The 22,998-nt window shown below is 44.6% G+C and overlaps 1 protein-coding gene across 6 annotated transcripts in view; it reads right to left on the bottom strand.

Annotated features, from left to right (window-relative positions):
- The window catches only part of DENND1A (DENN domain containing 1A), a 260,719-nt gene that overhangs the window by 94,080 nt on the left and 143,641 nt on the right, over positions 1-22,998 (bottom strand). For all 6 annotated transcript variants that reach the window (XR_008328483.1, XM_053373721.1, XM_053373722.1 and 3 more), the window contains 4 exons: positions 22,252-22,332; positions 20,023-20,076; positions 14,957-15,067; positions 5,061-5,161 (listed from right to left, as the gene is read on the bottom strand). Coding sequence is in view for 5 of the 6 variants with exons in the window: in XM_053373721.1 (XP_053229696.1) it covers positions 5,061-5,161; positions 14,957-15,067; positions 20,023-20,076; positions 22,252-22,332 (347 nt within the window). In the remaining variant the exon portion in view is untranslated. The remainder of the gene's footprint in view (positions 1-5,060; positions 5,162-14,956; positions 15,068-20,022; positions 20,077-22,251; positions 22,333-22,998) is intronic.

Here is a 22,998-nt window from a genome sequence, read left to right as displayed (position 1 = left end):
TGCGCAGCTATCCCAGAAGCCAGAACAGCAAGAGGGATTGCTGCTTTTACTGCACAGCGATCCCTCTTGCTGTTCTGGCTTCTGAGATTCAGAAATTTTTTCCCTTGTTTTCCTCCTCCAAAAACTAGGTGCGTCTTGTGGTCTGGTGCGTCTTATAGAGCGAAAAATACGGTACATAGTTATATAAGCAAAAACACAGCTTGGGCCTTTGGAAATGAAGAGATGCCCTGCATCCTGCCACCTCCCGACGAGAATGCTGATTAAATGCTGAAGAACCCAAGGAGTCAGTAAGCATGAATATGGATATTGTGGACCTAATGGCAACATATTGCCCCATTCATTGCAGCTGCATTTTTACAATTAGTTTAATTCATTTCCTCTGGCTAACTAGAGGCTGCGTTAACTACTCACCCTAGAGGTCGGCAGCTACTAATTGGAAAACTGGCAGGTGAAATTAAGGGAGATTTTAAGCCCAAATGCTACCAAGGAAAATATTGCTGTTTGGGACAGAAAGTATTTTTAAAAACTGACGCGAAGGGGAATCTGCAGCCACTGAGGGAAAGAAAAGACCAGCTCCAGTCATTAAAAAGGAAGAGTGTCACCAAAACCTGCCAGGTGCATTTTCCACTACGCACTTCCTCATCTCCTGAACAGTTCTGCAAATTGACACATAACTGCTGGCATGTATGATCCACTAAAGACACACAGATGCTCTAGGTAAAATAATGGAAACCGCCCCCCAAGCTCTCCTGTACTATATTTGCGTCAAAGGAGACTGGGCAGTGATGCCTGTGCAAACTTTTATAAGTGTGTGTGTGTGTGTGTGTGTGTGTGTGTGTGTATATATATATATATATATATATATATATATATATATATCAGGTGAAAGGAACACAAATCTAGCTGGAAAACTCTCAATCACTTAAATTTCTCCTCTACCATCTGCTTCTGTTTTTGCTCTTTTCTTTCTCATGTCACAGCTGCAAAGAAAACAACCAAACACCAACTAAAGGTTAGCAATCTAAACCCAACACAAAGACAAAGGAAGAAATAATAAAGATCCAATTTGTGGGATCCAAGCCTCCCCTCCCTCCCTCCCTCTGAAAGCCCAGGCGGGGGGAGGCGGGAGAGGGAGGCTCGCAGGTCGTGATTTCGTGCCCAAAAGCACCTTTCCAGCGCTCACACCGTTTTCAAAAATAGATGGAAGTTATTTTGGGGGAAATGTATTTATGGCACACAAATTGATTTATTCAGACAAGTATAGCGTGCTATTATCGCTCTAATTAAAGTTCACATCAGCCTACGGTAATCAGTTGTTGTGTCTGCAAAAGTGCAATTAGATTCTTCCTGGTAATTATAGGGTTTTTCTAGCTATGCTTCCAGTCTGCTTACTTGGCCCGTTCATTCCAGTGCCCCAACTTCAGCCGTTCCGGTTCCCAGAAGCCTTCCTGGGACAGAAGAGCCACCACAGCAGGTCGGGTGCAGCGCTTCTTCCCCATTTGCATGCACCTGCATTCTGAAAATGCTGGGCCTGCGCTTTTGGCTTTGGTGGGGAGCCAAAGTGGACCTAGCCTCCTGACCCAGCATTGCTGCTCCTGTGTGCAACACCTGTGTGCTAGGAGAACTCCTAGCAGCAAGCAGCAAGACAAAGCTGGCAGTGACAGCCTCCCCCCATGTGTTAATTACAGGCGGGCAGCCCATTATGCAGAGAAAGAACACCCGCTGGTCGTGCAAATGACTGGGAACTGGCCCTTCCTGCACCAGAGAGTGAAATGGAAGATTCATTCCTCCAGGAGATAATAGTTTCTAGATTCCATTCAGTGTCTCTTTGACACGGGGATGTACTTAACATTTAAATAATCCACAGAGGAACAAACCTCCTTGAAATTTACATGTTTCAGGCTGCTCACACTTCACTTAGAAGGCTAGTTATCCCTGCTGGTGCCTTACTCAGAAGGCATAGAGCTTTTATACATATATATATATATATACACACACACACACACACACAGAGAGAGAGAGAGAGAGAGAGAGAGAGAGAGAGAGAGAGAGATTGCTTAAGAAAATGCATGAATCAGATAATAAAATTATCAGCCAGATACCAATTTCATAGCATTTGTGGCTAATGATAGGGGCCACAGCTTATTTAAAGCAATAACGTTAAAACTTGTTTAGAATTCTATATCTCGTCAGTGTGAAATTTCTGCTTGAATCATGGCTGGGTTCCCAATCTGCCCCTTTTCTCCAAAAGCAACAACAATCCGATGAAATACAAAACCACCCCATTATTCCCCCTTGTGGTTACTTTTTATTTTGAACTGGTCTCCAAAACAAGATGTGAGCACCATGCGATGAGGCCTCACTCTGAGTGCACTGGCTGCCAATGGCACAGAAAGCCCTGCATGCCGTTTCCAAAGTGGCTCATCTGCTGTGGGAGTTGCCACAACTGAAGGGTGGTATAAAATTATTTTAAAATGGCAACTTGGTACCGTTATTCCACACTAAATATTGCCCCGAGGGGAAACTCTTTAGGAGCGTTCACCCCAAATATCACAATAATGTTTCAGAGATTCCAGCTGTTGGTGACGGCTTCTGCATGTTGGAGAAGCAAGGAAACATGCCTACAAAATCAACAGGAGATGTGGGCATTCTTCACAGGTGCCAGATCGGGGGAATCGCTCCCCCTGCCCCATCTTGGCCTAGGGGGACAGAATAGGGCAATGCAGATACTTTATTTAAGATGTATATGCATTTCCAAAGCTCAAGGCAACTTACAAAAAACTCCCCAATAAAACCCAAACTGCCCACATAGCGCACATCTGATGTTGTCTGCCTGTGGAGCAGCCATGCAATTTCTCCATTATACGTGGACTGGCACCACCAGTAAGTATCTGAATCAGCCCCTGTGCAGAAGGCACTCATGTGCACTTTCCTGGGACCATTAGCTGGCTCCATGTTGGCATTCTTCTCATTAATTTATATATGAGCTAACAAATGTTCTTTACCAAACCTATCTAGCAAGGAAACAAGGCATCTTCCTCTTTCGCTCCAAGACCCCCGTGGGCCTGTGCCCGGGCTCAGCGGGACGCCAGCCTCCAGGTCAATCAGGTGCTCTTCAGAACCTGTAGGCCTCCTCTTTGCAAAGCCCACTATTCCTGCCCCCGCCACTCCGCTCCTTAGAGGGAATTTAACAAGGTGCAGCACAAAGCTAACAGGATCGAGAGAAATGGGAGCAGCGTGAGGCTAGCTGGCAAATTGTAGGGATGTTGCCAATAGAGTGGGGGGAGCTGAACTTCAAAAGCTATTCTTAAAAAACATGGCAGGTGTTTATTGGTAAATTTTAAGTTGCTGCCAAAGCAAGGAGCTTTATATGTTGCCTAATGCAGGTGAGGGGAGGGGAGTGAGAAACCATTATTTATTCTCTGCTGAGTAAATGTATGTAACTAACCAATATTTTTGCCAACAGGATACTGTAATCAAGGGGGAGAAATAGCTGGGTCCCCTAAAGTAATTATATTTTGCTGCAAGTCATTTCTCTCAGAGGCCCAAAGCAGCAAACAGCAACTTTTCCTGAGCAGCTGGTGTGGCTGTCCCCAAACACACCACAATACTAATGATTGTAGCGGCAAAGTTCAGCTAGTTTTAAATTTATTAAATTTATCAGCCACTTCCCACAGCCAAGGAAGATTCAAGTGACTTACATTTTATATAAATTTGGTATCCCTTTATAAGGTTCTCAAACAAACATTCCAATGGCTGGAATCCACCAAACTCATAAACGAGGTTATGGCGGGACTTGACAAATTGACCATCTGTTCCGGGAGGAAGGATGTGTGGGTACGGGGGTAGTTCTTTGTGGTATATGTGGGGGGAGGGAGTCGCTGTTCTGGGTTTTGTGTTTTGAAAATGAATCTTATACAACAAAAACAAAGCAGAGTGCATTCCATAATCATCACTTAAAAACAAAGGTATCCTCCTCTCACCTACTGCAAGAATGAACACCAACTAGGTCACTAAAAGCCATAGCACTATTGTTGTTGAAATGCCTGGGGAAATAAATACGCCTTCCCCTGACTCCAAAAAGCGGACAGTTCTGAAGGCAAGGTGAGCTTCCCTCCCTCCATAAACAAGAGGCTGCCACAGAGAGGGCCTGCTCCCTTGGCGCCACCCTCCAGACATCTACTGGAAGGGAGGCACAGAGAAAGGCCTCAGGTGCCAATTTTAGGACCCATGTAGATTCATATGGGTGAAGGGGTTTTCCTGAATTCAGCCTGATACCACACAGAAAACATGCAAGAACAGTCACCCCATCACCCCTTGAGAGCTCAACACAGGAAGGAAAAATGTGTCTGTGACTTGAGGGCATCAAAGGTGTTAAAAAGCTGCATCTCCTGTTCTTAAAATGGCACGTCTGTCTTCACCCAAGGACTGCAACTTGAGAGATGTGCAAAGGCACAGTCGGAGTCACTTGGCTATAGTTAGCAAGGGAACCAGAGGCACCTGAGGAGTGGAGGCTGAGATAATGGACACCAAGAATTTGAGCAAACTGCCACTGTGGAAAGAGGATGCTATATGCTGTGGTGAAACAAGGAATGAAAAGGAGCAGGTTTCACCACACACTCTGCAAACATCCAATTTTTATTTAGTGCAAGACTATCTGAAAGTCACAATAAGAACAGGTGGGAATTAGCAAAGCAAAGCAACTTCTGAATTTGAGGAGAGGAACTCAAAATAAAGAAAAAAACCCATATTGCTGATCTCCTCTCAACTCAAATGCAGACAGCGAGAGTATTCTATATGATTAAATTCCTTTATGAAAATATTCCATAGGAACATATGTTACAGCAAGTTACAAGTCCTGTACTATTAAATTAGGCCATGAAAAATCTGTATCTCTGGATGAGCCACTTAATATTCACACACACATGTTTTTGACACAGATTTGAACAGCTGCATTGTTAAAAAACCAAACAAAAAAACCCAAACCACTGAAATCTTTAGAAGTTCAGGCTCATAAGACGGAAGTTCAGTTTTAAATAAAAAGACACGTGCAGCCTTACCCGCAGTAGTCCAAGAGGTGTGGAGGAAGGACAGGAATGTAAACATGTTGCCAAAACATTGGGTAAAGCATAGCTGCAGAGCCATGGATGCAGGCGGTTAACTGAAAGGCAAAAAAACAGAGCAACATCAGCACATGCATGCACAAGAGGCAACACTATTCCCAACAATCTCCAAGGCAGAGACAACGCATCCTCTTGCCAGCTCCATCACCACCCACTGTCCAGAATGCAATGAAGGTGAAAAAGGCACGTCAAGTGTTTAAGACCTGACTGTATGGGCTGACCTTTGTCAGAAGGAGTTTATGGACATCGACATCATCATCATCATCAAAAACATGTTTTTATTAACAGATTTCCCACACCTTCAGTGTCTCTGTTTCAAATTGTAGGACTTTTCATACAGGTCAATTACAGCCAATTTGAGACATTTTTGTTGTAGACAATGTGGGGGTTTAGGGGGAAAGAGAAAGGGGGAGGGTAGGGGAAAATAGAGAGAGAGAAAGAGAGAAAGAGAGGAAGGAAGGAAGGAAGGAAGGAAGGAAGGAAGGAAGGAAGGAGGTCGGAGAGACAGTAAACTTTCATTCTTCGCAGAGTATATGAGTGGTGCTTGGTAGATAGGTATCTTATTTTTGCTGGCGGAGAGAGAGATCAGAGGGCCCAAAGTGTAGTTGGTTGCAGTTGATTGGCTGCAGGGTGTTTTGATGGGGGGAGGGGGTGTCGCTAGGTTAAGTCAGCCATATTGATTCATATGTCATTGGAGTGGATCAGCCGTTGTCTTTCTAGCCTGTGTATGTAGTATAAGGAAGCCACACCAGGGTCCTGTTTCGTTTGTTATCATGATAGTTTCAGTTCATTAGTTTTTCTAGTAGGGGGGTTTACCATACATGAGACTCTTTCAGGTGGTTTGCAATCTAACAGAACCACCTTCGCCACTGGGGCCCGGTAAGGACCCCAAGATCTCCTGCAATGATTTTGCAAAGTTTTTTGCAGATAAAGTCGCTCAGATTCGGAAGGAGGTAGACTCCACCGTGGGAGCAGGGCTGGGGAAGGAGAGTGCTAGAGCCCTGTCTGGTCAAGTTGCATGGAATCAATTCCAGTCTGTTACCTCCGAGGATGTGGACAGGCTGCTTCGACGAGTGAAACCTGTCTCCTTGATCCTTGCCCATCCTGGCTAATAAAAGGGCTGGGCGATGGGCTCTGTGGGGTGGTGAATGCTTCCCTCTGTGAGGGAGCCTTCCCAGACCCACTGAAAGGCAGTTATTAAACCGCTTCTTAAAAAACCATCTTTAGACCTGGCCAATATGGTCAACTATTGCCTAGTCTCAAATCTTCCATTCTTGGGCAAGGTGGTTGAACGAGTGGTTGCTGAACAACTCCAGGACCTTTATTGTTTGTTTACAGATAGTTGCTGTGGTGATATCATCTTGTTTCGATTGCAGTAGTCACTGTATCACCACCCTGTTCATTGTTTTTGGGTTGCTTAAGAAGACACATAGCTGGTGACGGGTCTGCCAGGGTTTCTGGCTGTCCACTCATTTCTTTTGTATTTCTTGTATCGGTATGAGGTTTTAATTTTTGCAGAAGTCTCTGAGGTGGTGCAGGCCTTTGACTTGCCTGCAAGCTCTGTGCTGCATAGTGGAACTCTGGGTGATGGGCCAAGGGGATTAGCAGGGATAAGGCTGAGGACATTGCTCCTGCTTTTTCCTTCCGTGATTAAAGTGTGGTCTGTGTGAACCTGCTTTGTGTTGTGGGGCTTTTCTTTAGTTTGTTTTGGGAAAATGGGGAGTTTAGGGACTTTAGAACCACTTAAAAGTGGTTGCTGCAGAATACAATTAATGGCAAGTCAACTTTTGAAGGGGTTATGGTGATGCCTGTGTTCAGAAACTTCATTTAGGTTACTATATCCACCAAGGCATTTTCAGCAAACAAGGTGGCAGTTTACTGGGTTACGTTATCCTATGGAAGCTACCCAGGGAGAAGTACCAAAAAGGTGACATATACAGAGTGTTATTTTTCTAGAAAAAGAGGTGCTGGAACTCACCATTAACACCTCCCTTGTTCTCTTAGAATGGCAATGGCACCCACCTGAGAGGTGGCAAAACTGAGTTCCAGAGAGTTCTAGCTGGAAAAAAGCCCTGCCTATCCACTTCAACCCATTGCTTCAGCTCATTTTGTTCCTTATTCCAGTTCTGCTAGTAGCTAGGAGTCTGCTACTAGTAGCTAGGAGTCTGGATCCTGGCTGCAGGTGGTTCTCTACTGCTAGATAATAGCTGGATATAAGGGGGTAGCCAGAGATTCTGGGGTGCATTAGGGAGGAGACAAGCATTTCTGAACCGTAATGCAGGAAAGCAGCCACAAAAAAGAGAACAAAAATAGATTTCACCATTTGCTACTTGAAAAACAGATGGATTTTTAATCCTCCTTTTCTTTTCTTCCCCCACAATCACGCCCAGGGAAGGCTGCACATGCCAAGCGTAATCCCTAGGCAGGTTTTTGTGACTGAGATACAAACTTCTCAATGTGAAAGTCAGAACTTTGTGCTTTGCTCTGGCTAAAATACAATACAGAGCAGATTCATGTAGAAGTAGTGCTGCACAACTCTACAACCCAATTTCACCTGATGAAATCACTAAGTCATTCCTCTGTTCTGCTGTTTCTTTCCTGGCCCCCCACCAAAAGAAATAGTGCTTACAATAACAGCTAATATTAAATCCCCCCCCATACAGATCCAACTCTTGCCTTTCATCATTTGCAAATGGCATCTATCAAGGGTTATTTTATGCCATTGTACACAGGGGGAAAAACCTGTTCACAACAAGGGGTGTGGTCTTCACCTGAGCACAAGAGACTCTGGCAATGCAAATCTCCTGCTAGGAGAAGCGGGGGGGGGGGGGATCAAGCAGTTAATGGCCCCCATGCACTGAATACACTCCTTAATTCACCACTTTCCCCTACACTCCTTTGTGACTATAAATACTGGCTTTCCTAGTATAGAGGAAAATTAATCTATTTGAATAATAAAAGCTTATTGTTGATTTATTCACCAACTCATTCAGCGGGCTTGGTAAACTCAGTGAAAAGCTATACTGGAATTTAACTCAAAACTAGCAGATGTCATAAATCCCCATTTCAGATAAGGAAAAGGACACACATTAGTTAAGGGAGTGATGCTTGAATTTTCCTTGAAGCTTGAAGCTGATTTACCATCGATTGTTTTATTTGATGTTTTAATTTGTTGTAAACCACTTTGAGATTTTTCTTTAAAATATAAAGCAGTATAAAAATGATAACAACAGCAACAAAAACAACACTTCCACAAAACCTCTACTACATGCTGAAGAAGCAAAACACAGGAGCAGCCAAGCTACTCTCACAGAATTTGAGCTTGACTACGCAAAAACCGGGGATGTGGCTGGCGCTGTGGTCTAAACCACAGAGCATAGGGCTTGCTGATCAGAAGGTCAGCGGTTTGAATCCCCGTGACGGGGTGAGCTCCCGTTGCTCAGTCCCTGCTCCTGCCAACCTAGCAGTTCAAAAGCATGTCAAAGTGAAAGTAGATAAATAGGTACTGCTCTGGCAGGAGGGTAAACTGATGTCTTATAAATGCGGAACAGTGCTGGTTCCATAGACTGAAGCAGTCGAGTGGGGCCTATATGGGGTAGGGCAATCTCACAGGTAAACTGCTTGTTAAGGGCTTTCTATATTAATAGTAGCACCTTGAACCTGGCCCGGTAGCAAATGGGCAGCCTGTGCAGATCTCTAGGCACAGGTGTTAAATGCTGACAAGGCCTCACTCCTGCCAGCAATCAAGCTGCAGCATTCTGCCCTAACTGAAGCCCCCTGATAAAGTGTCAGGGAAGTCCCACAGAGAGCGCACTGCAGCAGTCCAGCCTTGAAGTAACCAGCACATCAAGTTCTGTGGCCAAGCTTTCTCGGATCAGGAACAGTCGCAGCTGTCGTACCAATGGTAGTTGGTAAAAGGCACTTGTAGCCACTGAGTGCCAATGGCCACCAACTTATAGCGTTGAAGGCCATGACAGGTGACGGCAATGAGGATGCTTAGGAATAAGGATGTGTAACAGACTAATCCCTTAACTTGAGTGCTTTTGAGTACAGTGGTACCTCAGGTTACATACGCTTCAGGTTACATACGCTTCAGGCTACACACTCCGCTAACCCAGAAATAGTGCTTCAGGTTAAGAACTTTGCTTCAGGATAAGAACAGAAATCGTGCTCCGGCAGCACGGTGGCAGTGGGAGGCCCCATTAAAGTGGTGCTTCAGGTTAAGAACAGTTTCAGGTTAAGAACGGACCTCCGGAACGAATTAAATACTTAACCTGAGGTACTACTGTATCTGCTGCTCTGCATCAGTTTCAAGTTACAGATCTCTGGAAGAAATGAGGGAGAGGGTCCCACAGATATAGAGAGAGGGGGAATCCTTAGACCTACCTTTGTTTTCCTGTTGGCTTAGATGAGCAACCTTCCTAGCTCAGAGGGTAGCCAACATGGTGCCCACCAGATATAGGAAACTGCTCTCCAGTAACATCTGGAGGGCACCATGTTGGCTATCCCTGTCCTAGATAATAAAGGAATAACCAGATTAAGCTGGGGACATTTCCTGACAGGATGCCTTGAAACACCCTGAATAAGGCCTTCTCTTTTAACCCTGAGTTTTAACACAGTAATAAAAAATTCTGCTTTGTGGTGAACTTTCAAGATCTGCACCTAACTGAACGGATCTCAACGTGTCTTATGATATTTAAAGCAAGCAAATTACTAGGAAATTTGCTGGTACTTACTGAAAGACACGGAGGAGTTTCCCTTCCCTCTCACAATAACGCCATATATTGAGAACCTCAGCAGCGGCAGAAGCATGTCTATCATGTTTTTACATCTTATTCTTTACTACATGGCACCTTTTCAGAGCTGCCAAACCATCATTATATATTTACGTTAGGAAGGAGTAAGACACAATATCTCCTAGCTCAATGAATGAACTTGATTTCCTTCTAGCAAGAGGCAGCCACCGCCTTGCATAAACCACACAAGCAAAATGTTGTTGCGGATGCTCTGTTAATTTTACTAACCCAACATGTCAAAAGAATCTAAGTGGTAAGTACTAAAGCAAGTGTGTTAACAATCCTGGGCTGGGACTCTCTGAGAATGCAGCCCTGTTTCCAAACAGTGGGCCTCTTCGCAAAAGTGAAAGTGACATTTAGAGAAGCTTGCTTTTCTAGAGTTCTTGCTCAATGGACAATGATTTAATTGCCTCCAGTTACCCGGCAACATGAAATCTGTAATGACAGCAGCTGTAATGAAGCCATTTGTTGGAGAAGCTGTGGCTGCAACTCTCCAATTCCACACACACATGAAGAGTGGATCCCCTGACCAGCTACTCATGAACAGATGCCTTACATTCTTGCGTGGTAAGAACGGTTGCTGTGAAAAAACACGGGAATGAACAATTTTACCTGCATATAAGTATGGGATGCATATCTCTGTAGGGAGATTACAGGGAGTCCTAGCAGGTGCCCCAAGGCTCTAGGCATCAAGACAAAGGCACCCAGCATTACTGATGCACAGAACTACCCATTCCTCATCTGAGGGAAGCAGATTTAAAAGCACCAGACTTCCCAAGACCTGTAATCCAAGGCAGGTGACTGACGGGGAATCTCTGTCAGCAATTGCCATCCTGGATCTTTTTTTTTAGATCAATGGAATCTCAGTGTTATAACTCTGGATAGTATGGATTATTATTCAACCAGGGATTGCTTTTATTCAGTTTTGGGTTGTTTTTAACCCCAAAGGGAATATTTTGGGTTTCTGTAATTTGGGGAAATTGCATTTCTTTCTTTGAAACATTTGCATGCGTTGTACTCCATATTCTTTCCATCTTAGTAAACCCATTTCATGTTTCATAACCCGCGTGGCCTCAGTTTAATGTGAATACCATCACACCCGTAGTGTTAAGGAAGCAACAGTGGAGCACGAGGGAAATTTTGGAAGCTGATTGATAAGGGGCAGCCTGGCAAATAACTGCTCTGCTATCCAGAGTCAGCAAGTACCTCAAAGGAGGGAAGGGGGGGGGCAAGTAGAGGAGTACACTTCGTTGTGGCCAGGGCTCCCCTTCCCCAGGGAACATGGGACTCAGGTGGCTAGGACGACAGTGACCCACCAACACCAAAAACCAAAATGAAAAGAAATAACTCATCAACGATATTCATCTCTCATCAGTGGCTGCTGCACAGAAAACATGCTGTTAATAAGAAGATAACTCCAGTAATGAGAGATTCTGTAAAAGCTGCAGGATTTCAGCAGGTTGAAAATGAGATCAGCTCCATGGTTCAGCCTCCAGTGACTGTTGGGGGTGGCGGTGCCTGAACCCGTATTTCCCAGTTTGATCACTCAGACCACATGCAGGAGCACTGCTGGTTATTCACTGATCTAGCAAGGCTCATTTGACAAGAAGAAACTGAGCCCAGTGCCCATTGGCCCAGCCCTCTGGAATGCTCTGCCAATAGATGCTCAGGAGACGCCTTCTGCTCCTACTTTTAAATGTCTGCTGAAAACCTTTGGGATCTTTCCACAATAGTTTTCTGATTTTAACCTTTTAATATGGTTTTCACTGTATGGTTTTATGCGCAATTGTAAACAGCTCTGGTATTTTTTATAAAAGAGAAAAAGAGGTGCCAGAACTCACCATGAACACCTTCCTTGTTCTCTTATAATGGCAATGGCACCCACATGAGAAGGACAGGAATTGAGTTCCGGTGAGTTCTGGCTGGGGGGGGGAGGGCGGGGAGACTCTGAATAGAAGTATATGGTTTAAAAATAATTTAAAAAGCTTTTATCTGGAAGCACTCTTGAGTTCCAATAGCCTTCTACTAAATTCACTGGCTTATATTTGTAGAGAATGTAACAGGAGGGACCTACTGAGGTCAAAGTCTATTTGGTGAACATTCAGGCCAAATCACAACTGCTGGGTTCTATGCGCCTCTTTCAAGAGAAAAATGCAACTCACAGACACCATGAAGGAAAAAAACCTAATAGCAGTCATCTTCTAGAGGTTTGGCTCATTGATCAGCTATTAAGTGTTGATTCAGTCACTCTCTGTTCTCTACAACCCAAAACCTTGTTTCACTTTCTCAGACTGATAGGGCTTTATAAACCAGACAATTTCAAAGGACCACAAAGACCGTATCTTCACCTTAACTAAGCCTTTCCCTCTCTCATCTCCAGGAAAATTCCTCCCCAACGTAGGGCAGGTATGTGATCGTGAGAATGAAGAAGTGACAGCAAGTCACTGCCAGGACTCCTGGCATATCTGAGAGTTCTCTGGGCTCGGTCACTTTCTGGTTGCGGCATCCTAGCTTCCGCAGAGGACAAAATAACACAGCTGATGTTTACAGTGCTGACTTGCAGGAAAGTCACAGTATATCCAAGCCAGTCTTACAGAACCATCACTCTTATCTTTTCTGATGCATAGAAGTTGGGGGAAATACAGGAAAAGCAGATTCCCTGCTCTCAAAAGCTGCCCCACCAATGAGGGTCTAGCAAATATATTGAAAGGGAAAATAGAAGGGAAAGACCCCAGCCTGTGAACAAGTTTCTTTAGAAAAAGGCAAGGATAAGCCTATATTAATAAATCCATTACAAATCATATCTCTATTCCTGTTTCATAATAATGTGTTTTCTATTCAGCCACATGTATGAAAGGTATAAAACTCAAAGTGGAGGAGCTGCAGAGCACACAATAATGGCTGAAGTTTGTTGCTGTTTTTTATCCCGTCCATCTGACTGGGCTGCCCCAGCTACTCTGGGCAGCTTACATCAGAATACAGAGGTTAAACCTTCCAACTGGCTTCCTTGTCACCAGAACTTGTTAGAATTTGGGCACAGAGTGCGTATTATTTGGTGTTGGGCCTTAACAATTATTCGTTCCCTTCATCTTTTCTATCAACAGGGCTTGGCCTTCCTTTCTTTAGGAACTTCAGTGTAGCTTGTTTCCCCTTTAGCCAACACATGTTTTTGGGGACATCTGTTGCAATATCATACAATCAAGATCAGAATCTGTGAGTAGAGAGTCACTTAGATACCAGAATAACAGCAACACTGGCAAGCAAGGAAACAAGAACTTCAGAAAACACCCTTCTGCAATTGAAGTCCATGCTATTCAGCATTTATCATGGAATTAAAACCAACAATACAAACCCACAATCAATATCCATTTACACAGTGAACAGCAAGGAAAACTTTAGGGGGGGGTTAATTAAAAAAAATGCACAAGCTTATTGACTGTTAAAACCTTGAAAAACACAGATCTAAACTTTCGAACCATATCAAACTGGGGTGTTTTGTGTTGTTGTTTTCGAGTAATGATGTAGGGCCATTTCTGGAGTGGATGGTCCTTTGAGTGCACTACAGCTTTCATCTCTCAGGTGCTTGATGGACCCTAAGTAGCATTAAGCCTGCATTCTTATCAAACAAAATTGCGAAAAATGCAGTTCTTATCAGCCACCATCAGAGTTCATCAAGAGAAGGTCACGAGAAGAGCCACCTAAAAGCCATCGTTTATCAATTATTTTTTCATATACACATACACACACACAAACATACAGAGATAGAAAGATGGAGGCAGATGACACAAAACAGCCCATTGTTGCTAATACTGCAGAAATGTTATTATAACACACCTGCACTGAGAGGAAAAACTTTGTACTTCAAAGGCTAAGAAGCCTCAGTGATGACCTGCTACACTCTCAGAGTTTTTGTCAAGCTCCTATATGCTGCTAAGGTTGCCATTAAGGCACACACAAAGCCAGGCACATTTTCAGGCACTGCTGGCAGCAAACACACGTGGGGCATTCAGCCTGAGGCAAGGAACATACTTGCCAGGGGCACATAAGGTGGAGAGGGCAACCATCTCGGCCCAAGTTCTGATGCAGAGATAATTACTATTTTAAAATAAATAAAACTGCACCACACACGTAACTCGCCTTTCACCCCAGGAAGTGTGCATCAGAGGTTATCCCAATTCATCCCACACACCCAGAAGTGTGGCTGGCCCAACAATCTCTCCACGGCACTACAAGCCTCTGGCCAATAAACCCCCCATCTCAAGAAATAACCTTCTCTCTAGTTCCCATTCCTACTCCAGGAATTACCCTAGGGGTAATTGATCAGGCAGGAGGTGGGGACGCTGGTAGTAGATGGAGCCAGAGCTGGCAATGGGTAGAGTCGGGAGACAAAAGCTTTGTGAATTAACTATTCAAGGAAAAAGACCACTCTGCTTCAACTGATCTCAATATGATGCAGAGGATTTTTTACTGTTAGTACAACAAAAGAGCAGCTCTGGAAATCACATGAAAGTAATTCCTTTACGACTTTAGTGTGCTGCACACACATTAACATAAATATATACAGTGGTACCTCTGGTTGTGAACAGGATCCGTTCCCAAGTCCCGTTTACAACACCAGCAGAACGCAACCCGCGTCTGTGCGGGTCGCGATTCGCTGCTTCTGTGCATGAGCGTGACGTCATTTTGTGCGTCTGTGCATGCACGAGCGGTGAAACCTGGAAGTAACCTTTTCCAGTACTTCCGGATCGCCGTGGGACACAACCTGAAAAGACGTATCATGAAGCAAACGCAACACGAGGTATATGTCCAAAACCAAACAATTGGTTTTCAGACAGGGTTTTTCTGGGGGGGGGGCACTGTGTCTTTTATTCAAATCACCTAACCCATCCCCAGGAGTCCAGTCAGGGGGTGTGAAATGGTCTGTGAAAGTTCTGGAGGTTGACCAGCCTACCAGACTGCTAAGGGTTCCTGCAGAGTGCCCCAAGAGAGACTTCCCCGGTAGACCAAAAGGAAGCAAGCGCCTCAGTGTCAACTTACAGTGCTCAGTTTACTGCAGCAAATAAGGATGCGCCGTTCATACAGCATACTGGCGTAGAGGTGCAGCATGTTGTTCACATCTACAGCTACAAAATACTCCGTCAGATTTCTCTAGGAAGGAAGAAGGAAGAAAGAACTTTATGAATATGTTTTTTAAAGGAGATAGCAGTAAGTTAACTACCTCCTGAAGTAGCTGTTGCAACATCTGTGGAATGAGGGGACACAAGAACAGTTGCTGACAAGCAGCCCAGGGTTTGCAACTGCGGATTGAGGGGTTGTTTAGACTTATCCAAAACAACCCCAAGGTGTCTTAACGCACCCACCAGGTTTGTCTGCTGCCTGCAAGCAGCTCTCCCTAGAAATTCCAAACAAGGCTTCAAGGTTGGCCAAAGATACTGATTCTAATGTCCTCTGACTCTTCTTGCTGAGGACTTCCCAATCCAAGTGTGGAGCAGAGGTGCCAGGTACAGGCATCACTCCACTGACTGTGCAAAACTGTGCTGATTTGTACCAGGCTGCTGGGTTTCAAAGCAGCAACAGAAGCAGCAGCTTCATAATACAGTGATCAGGAATAACAGCTGGGTGGATGGCCACCAAGCCAAGATGAATCACGTGCTCAAGAGCTCAGCAAGCAGGTCTCTCTCTTTTTTTTACACTGCTATAAAGGTAAAGAGCAATCACAAGCAAGTGTATTAATAAAAGCACATTTATGCTCATTATGAATTCAATTGAGACCTTAACCCTTTACAAAATGAAATAAACAAGGCAACACACACGCAGGTCCTCCCCCCCTCCAAAAAAACAAACAAAGAGCAAATAGGATTTAGAATCATGAAGAAGCTCACAGAGCCCATTAGCACTTTTGACAGATCCAAAGATAGCTCTAAAATCCCCAATACTTGGCCTGAGAAGTTTGCCAAGAAGGTTCATACTGTGCTGAAATATGTTCCACAGCTTGTTGTTCAAATACAAAGGAAAAGCTACAGACCAAAAATTAAGCACGGGGGTTTGTAGAGATCCATTGTGCTTCAAAAAAAAATCAAAAACTCACATGCAACAACAAACACACATTGGTTACCAAAGGCCATGTCACTATACCAGCACCACTCAGGCCTTGATAGACAGCTTGAAGTGAGAAAGGTTCTATCACATCCAGGTAGGAATGGGGGAGGGAGACGAAGAGAAAGCAGATTTTTGTCAAAAAAACGTTTCAACTGGCATGTTTCCCCCCTCGTGCCACCCCCCCCAAAATGTTCTTATCCCATCTGTGCTGATTAGCAAGATGTTTGTGTCTAAACAGAAGCAGTTTGGAAGATGCAGTTGCTGAGGGCACGGTGACGGCAGCAGCGACAACAAGAAAAACCCGGAGCGTGGGGATGTCACTGCAGGCCTGCCTAAGGCACTATGGAGCTGGTGATGGAAAATTCAAAGCACAGCACCTCCCGCCAAGTAACATGAGATATGTAATCCACTAGGAAGTTGTCCTACACAAGCCCCACTCGAAAGCTGAGAGTAACAGGAGGTGCACAGGAGCATGAAGCGAGAAAAGCCGACCAGATACCCCATTTTGGCTTAGAGGAATAAACCCCCACCTCATTGGACTCAAGGGGTTATGTGGTCATAGAAGGAGGGCCATGTGCCTGCCACTTCCTGGATCACAACTTCCAGTGATGTCATTGGGGCCGGGTTTTCTAGGGTAGGTCTTCAGGCGACATCATCAATCAAACTCAAAAGGGCAGAGTTTAAGGATTTGACAGGAGGGGGTATTCTGATACTTCCCAGTGGACTGTGTCCCAGATCTGTCTCCTGCTTTGCCACTCATTGTCTGCCACTCTCCCTTGCGCCATGGCAGGGCCACCTGCACTCCTTTAGAGATAGTTCAATAGGTAACAGCAGGTTGATCTGGAGGTACGATTCAGGCCAAGCCTCACCCATAGCAACAGAAATTGGGCATGCCAGCAAAAAATGGGTGCTGAGCAGTTTTGCATTTGCTATGCTGAACGAGCTGCACCAAGACAGAGGCAGAATGGTCAAAGAAGTTGTTCACAGAAGGCAAAACAGCAAAAAGGAGGTTGACAGTTTAATGGGGATTTGATAAGCTTTTGGGACTTTGTAAAAATTGTCTGAGCGTGACAGCAGTTCTATGAGACACTGATGTAGTAACACGCAGGAGCTTTTTCATCGGAGTGCAGGATTAGCCAGAAAGTGCTGAGGTCCCAGGGAAGGCCAATAGGGAACCAAGAGACTCAGGCACTCTTTAAGATGCTTTTGCTTTTAGCAGCAGCAGTGGGTGCCAAACCAAGGTGGGCTGCCCAAAGTGCCTGTGCCAATTTGATACACATAGGGTCTCTCTTTCCCCACACCCCCAATAGGGAAAGGATGGAACGGGGCAGAAAGGCTCCTGGAAAGCACCGTGTGCCGCAGTGCTGGGAGGAAAGGTGGGGGGAGAAAGGAAGGGCCCACCAATGAGGCTCAGAAGTACAGGTGTCCCCAAGAGACAGGGGATTCCAACAGGGCAAATGGAAAACTAAACTGCTGTGAGAGAAGGTAAAGCCCTAACCCTATTTCCAAAGCAAAGCAAAGGGCATTATGCTTGAAGCAGTTGAGCAGCCAACATAGACTTTTGCTATTACTCAGCTTTATTCAGCAGGAATAAAGCCCACTAAGCTGCAGTTAAGCCTAGTCAAAACTGCAGATTTGGTTCCTAGTTGACGATTAGATCTAAAATGCACTGTAAATCTGATCTGTAACTAAGCACGAAAGGTTGGCATACAGATTACTAAGTAACATGGGATGTCATGAATCACTAATAGGACATCTCCATTCTTCTGTTTCATGCCTTGCATGTCTCCAGGACTACAAAAGCTGCAAAATCGGCAACTTTGCTCAAAGGGATCTAGGTGACATGACTTAGATTTCCTGGCCTTATAACTGTTGGTACAGAGTTCTCTGGAAATATTAGGAAAGATTTACTATCACAAAATGCTGCTGAATGTCTTTGTATCTCAGTTCCGCGCTAGGTGCTGTACAAGGCGGAGCACAGTGAGCATCAGGCAAATAAGACGAGACAATCTTGGGGAGGCTGCAGAGTGTGAAAGTGATGAATATGGAGGAGGGACTAGCAGAAGAACAAGGAAGCAGCAGCCAGCCTCTGCATTCGTTTTGCATTTACTTCTCTTTGCTCCAAGACCCACACGTGCAAAGCCAAATAAAAGTTTATGGGGCTGTGCTTTTATCACTCTCATTGTTCTGTTGTTCTTCCCTAGTGGGCCTTCAACATCCTTAAAGCAACTTATTTGGACACCCCTCAATGACAACATCATAGACACCACCCAAATCTGCTGTATTCATTCTCCAGCCCTGCCTTCTCCACCCCGAAAACGCACACTTTAAATGAATAGGTCTTCAAGCACTAAAAGTTGCACCCTCCCCACAGGCTGAACATGCAGTTTTAAAATCCTTTCCAAGTCTTCCTGGCCTAGAGCCGTTGGTTTTTATAGCATCCTTTGATTCATAAGTATTCAGAATGTCTACTGCTCAAATGTTATGGGAAGTTGACTCATGTGTTGGAATTCTTGCCAACAAATGCTGGCACACAGAAAAGGCACTGGTGAAGCAGGGAGAAGCCTGTATTTCTAAAACCAACACATGTGTGCGTGCGCATGCGTGCACAAACATGTGCTATTGAGACACAGGAACCTAAACAAGAGGTTGGAGGGGTCCTCGTCCCTTGCTGTGGCTTCTTTGCTGTGCTTCTCAATTTACCCACCTGAAAACTGAACCTAGCACACTCAAGGATGTTCCTCTCAGTGGAAGGAAAAACAGGTTACTTGCCTGCAACAGGTTTTATTTTATTTTTTAGTGGTCCTCTCTGGGGTCTCAGACAGGCATCTATCCTAGCCATACCCTGAGATGGCACCTATTGCCTGCAAATCAGCCACGGCCCCTCCCCTTTAGCACTGAAGCCCAGGGAAGCTTAGTATTCTGAGCATGCTTCAAGGGGCAGGGAAAGCACCTTCCCTCTCACATGTTTTATGACAGGAGTGGGCAACCTGAAGGCCACATGTAGCCACTGTTCCTGTCATGTGTGGCCCACTGCCTGCCCCTGATCATCTTCCCCACCAAATTATGACTGCTGCAAGGAACATCTCTCTAGAGCAGAGCTTTCCAAACTGTGTGTCGCAACACATTAGTGTGTCGGCCGCAGTGTGTAGGTGTGTCACACAAACGGTCCCCGCACTCCTTCTGGGGCTGGGAAGGGTTAGTTTAACCTCCAGTTTGCTAGTAAAACTGAATTACTGTGTCATGAAATGATGCAAAACTGAATTACTGTGTCGTGAATGATGAAAGTCCAAAAAGTGTGTCATCAGCTTGAAAAGTTTGCAAAGCTGTGCTCTAGAGAAAGGAGGGCAGACTGAACCATCTAACTTGCAATCTCACAAACATCTCTTCCAGGTAAGGAATCTGGTGTTCTTTACAGTCTCTGTTCAAAAACCTACTTGGAAAAGATCAGCAAGTTGATGTTCCTAATGATCCCAAGGAAGAAGGGGAATGAAAACAAGTTTCCCAAAAGTTGCATCCAATGTCCAATATGCACCATTTCACAAACGTTGGTAGGTCAAGCCATGTGGCTGCCTTACTCAGTTCAGGAAACAGCAGAATAGTAGCAGTCATGTTTTTGGTGGAGTGACCCCCGACAAGGCGCAGGGTAAGTTACCCTGCCAATGGCAGCAGAAGCCAGGGAAAGTTTCTGTCTTTGGAGAAGCTGGCTGTTCAAACAGAAAGCACAAGCTCTCCATACTGACTATTTTCTCCACACACACAAACACACTCCCCAATGTGTATATATGCACGCGCACACACATACACATAAAGCATTTATATGTTGCTTAATATTTCAAAAATCTCTGAACAGTATTTGAGTGTGTTCACAATTTACAAGCGGCAGAGAAAATATATCCAAGTTGACACTTTCTTGTCTCTTTGGTTCACCTGACTCCCCACCACCACCACCACCACAAACATGTGGGATCTGCATTATGTGACCACCAGAGAGCATTACTCACATTTTCAGGTATGCTGGGAAGTTCTCTGTTGTCAGGCACAGTAAAGTAAGAGTGCTAAAAGTAGGGAGCGGGGGGGGGGGAGTAAAAAAGGGTTTATTTGTCTGTTTGTTTGCACCATATATTTTGCATTTATTTAAAACATTTATGCCCTGCCTCTTATTCTGCTTTAAATGCAGTTTAGAACTTACATCATTTATACAATATTAAAAAACAAAAAGGTAAACCTAGTCATACAAAACAGAAACATCCCAAAGCCCCTGTGGTGCAACTGCCAGCAGCTGCCCAAGAAACCAATTTGCTGCCAGTCAATATCTTTGCCGCACAAATAGGGCATGATGCTTAATTTATTTCAAAACTTCTTTCCAGCATTTGTGCCACGGGCACATTTGCAGCCACTGCTGCAAAGCTGGCGAAGAGAATCTGAGGAGGTTTCATCTCTCGCACAGAACAGCTTCCGTTTTGTGTGGCAAAGCAAGCTCAGGCAGAAGGGAGGGAAAATGCTGGGTATATGAAGAACCAGCTGTTCTATTCAGGTGTAAACTGCAAAGCTAAGCAACATGCAATAACATTTTGTGGTTCTTAAGGTGGCTATGGACAAACTTTAAGCAGCACTAGCAGCATCTGGTGGAACAGCGAAAGCTGGGGATGCAGGGCTGATTTCCTTGGCGGGAGCTCCAGGGCTTCCACCGCTCTGCGTGCTTTTTTTTTTGTTTTGTTTTTTTGCATAAGGAACAAACAGATGGAGATTTATATATTCTGGACATGGAACTGCAATTCCTTGTAGCGTGGAGTAGCTACTGCTAAATAGAAGCCTCACATCAAGCTTCTTGTGATTTGCAATGATACTGATGTTATTTTAATTCTGTACTGTGCTTTTATGAGGATTCTCAGAGTTTGTCCTATATCTGTTGTTTATCTGACATTTCAGCACCTTGCAAACAGCATATGGGCTGAATACTCTGAAGCTGAAGAGGCTTTGCTCGTGAGAGATGAAGAAACAGGTACAAACGCAGCCTTCACTCTCCAAACCTGTCACTATATTAATTTGGCTGGAAGGGGGGAGGAGGCCAGGAAAAGAGAGACAGCGAGAGAGCACTGGGAATGGAAATGGGTGGTGCAGAGCGTGGTGCTAAATAAGCATGGATTCGTAACAGGCTGGAAACAGGCAGGCAGAGCCTGAAACAAGCACAGCCTCTGAGCTCTGCTCTGACAGTCTTTCCCTGCTCCACTGCTCATGAAATGTCCAGGGCAAAGGGAGGTCAGGAGCAACGACCAAAACACACCTGCAAGGTGGCCTGTCCTCTGCATCAGAGAGATGCCCTGAGCAAGGATGTGACTGAGATGCCCCACACACCATCTGGGCACCTCAACAGCCTACGTGGCTAGTGCTTGCGGACTGAGCAAAGCAGTGCTTAGGGTGGAAACTGGGGTGGGCGGTGGGGGAGAAGAGAGTAAGGTTAGTTCTTTGCCAAGTGGCAGAGATTATTAACTTCCCAAGCTAATAATCGGCGCAGAGAGGACAGACACAGTCCACTCAAAGCTCCAGTAAAGACACGTAACAACTCACCTAAATTGTCCTCGTTAAGATGGACTTCGAAGTGATTCAGTGTTATACAATTTAATGGAGGCCTGATAACAATGTCATGTTGTAGCTTGGTATGCTGTTACCATTACTGCTCCTTGAATATGGGTGGGCCATTTATTATTATTAATTATCTAGCTATTACCAGACCTGGAGTCCTTAACATGTGCACTGCGCTGCCCAGAGACTGAGATCATCCACCAAGGCCCCCTGCCCCAGTTTTATTTTGAAATTGAAGGGTTTTTTGCTCTATTTGTTCTGGGGGCTGTTTTCCTGAGTGGGTTTTGGTTGTTGTTTTTTTGTCATGAGTTTCATTGTTTGGGAGTGTAGGTGTTTTAGCTGGGTGTATATATATATGAACTGCTTGCTCAATTATCCAAGTGGTGTACAAGTCCAATGAGATATAAAACATGCCTAAAATCCACAATCCAATTAAAAATAAGTACAAAGAACCAGCATTCAAAACCAAGATAAAATCAATAAAAGTGTAAAACAAATGTAACTAAATCATGTGTCTGGGCAGTCCTGCTGAAAAGAAAAAAATCAGCACATGAAGCAGTACGGTAAAGGCACCTGCCTAATGCCCACAGGCAGGGAGTTCCAGAGCAGCAATGACTCCATGGAAATGTATTAGCTGTGATACTTACCACACTGAGATGAACAGATGAGCCAGGCTCAGGGATGGGTAGTTTATAGAGCATTTCTAGAAGTTCATACCACTGGCTGTCCTAGAACAAAAATAAATGTAGGGGGTGATTTCTAAAACAAGCGTTTTTGTTAACACAGATTGATTGATTGATTGATTGATTGATTGATCTGCCACCCATCTGACTGGGCTGCCCCAGCTATTATGGGTGGCTTCCAACAAATTCAAACATTAAACTCAATAAAACATCAAATGCTAAAAACCTCCTGATATAGGGCTGCCTTCAGATGTTTTCTAAAAGTGGTATAATTCTTTATTTCCTGGGCATCTGATGGGAGAGTGTTCCACAGGGAGAGCGCCACTGCCGCCAAGAAGGCCAACTGCCTGGTTCCCTGTAGCTCACTTCTCGCAGTGTCTCAACCCCCTGGCTGGAATTTTTGCAATTTACAGTCCCACCCACTTATTACAATGGCAGTTATTTTACTAAATTTTTTTAGTGTACTTTGCAGTATTAGAAGCTGAGATACAGGCACAGAGTGGAGCATGGGGCTGGGGCCACTAAGGGCTTCCAACTGCAAGGGATCTGTTTGGAGAATGGATTTACACTGCAGATTTGGGGTGGGGATCAATTTCAATGCAAAATAAGGTATGTAATTCCAGAAGCCACATATGCTGCCTACTACAAATAGGTTTTACACGTTGTGCCAAATTCTAAGAAACCTACAAGAGCATTCTCAGGACAATTCAG

The sequence above is a fragment of the Podarcis raffonei genome, chromosome Z (genome assembly GCF_027172205.1).
Source record: "Podarcis raffonei isolate rPodRaf1 chromosome Z, rPodRaf1.pri, whole genome shotgun sequence".
In the NCBI taxonomy this organism is placed as follows: Eukaryota; Metazoa; Chordata; class Lepidosauria; order Squamata; family Lacertidae; genus Podarcis; species Podarcis raffonei.
Note: the sequence above shows the minus strand (reverse complement) of the source record. Positions and strands in the feature narration are given on the sequence as shown.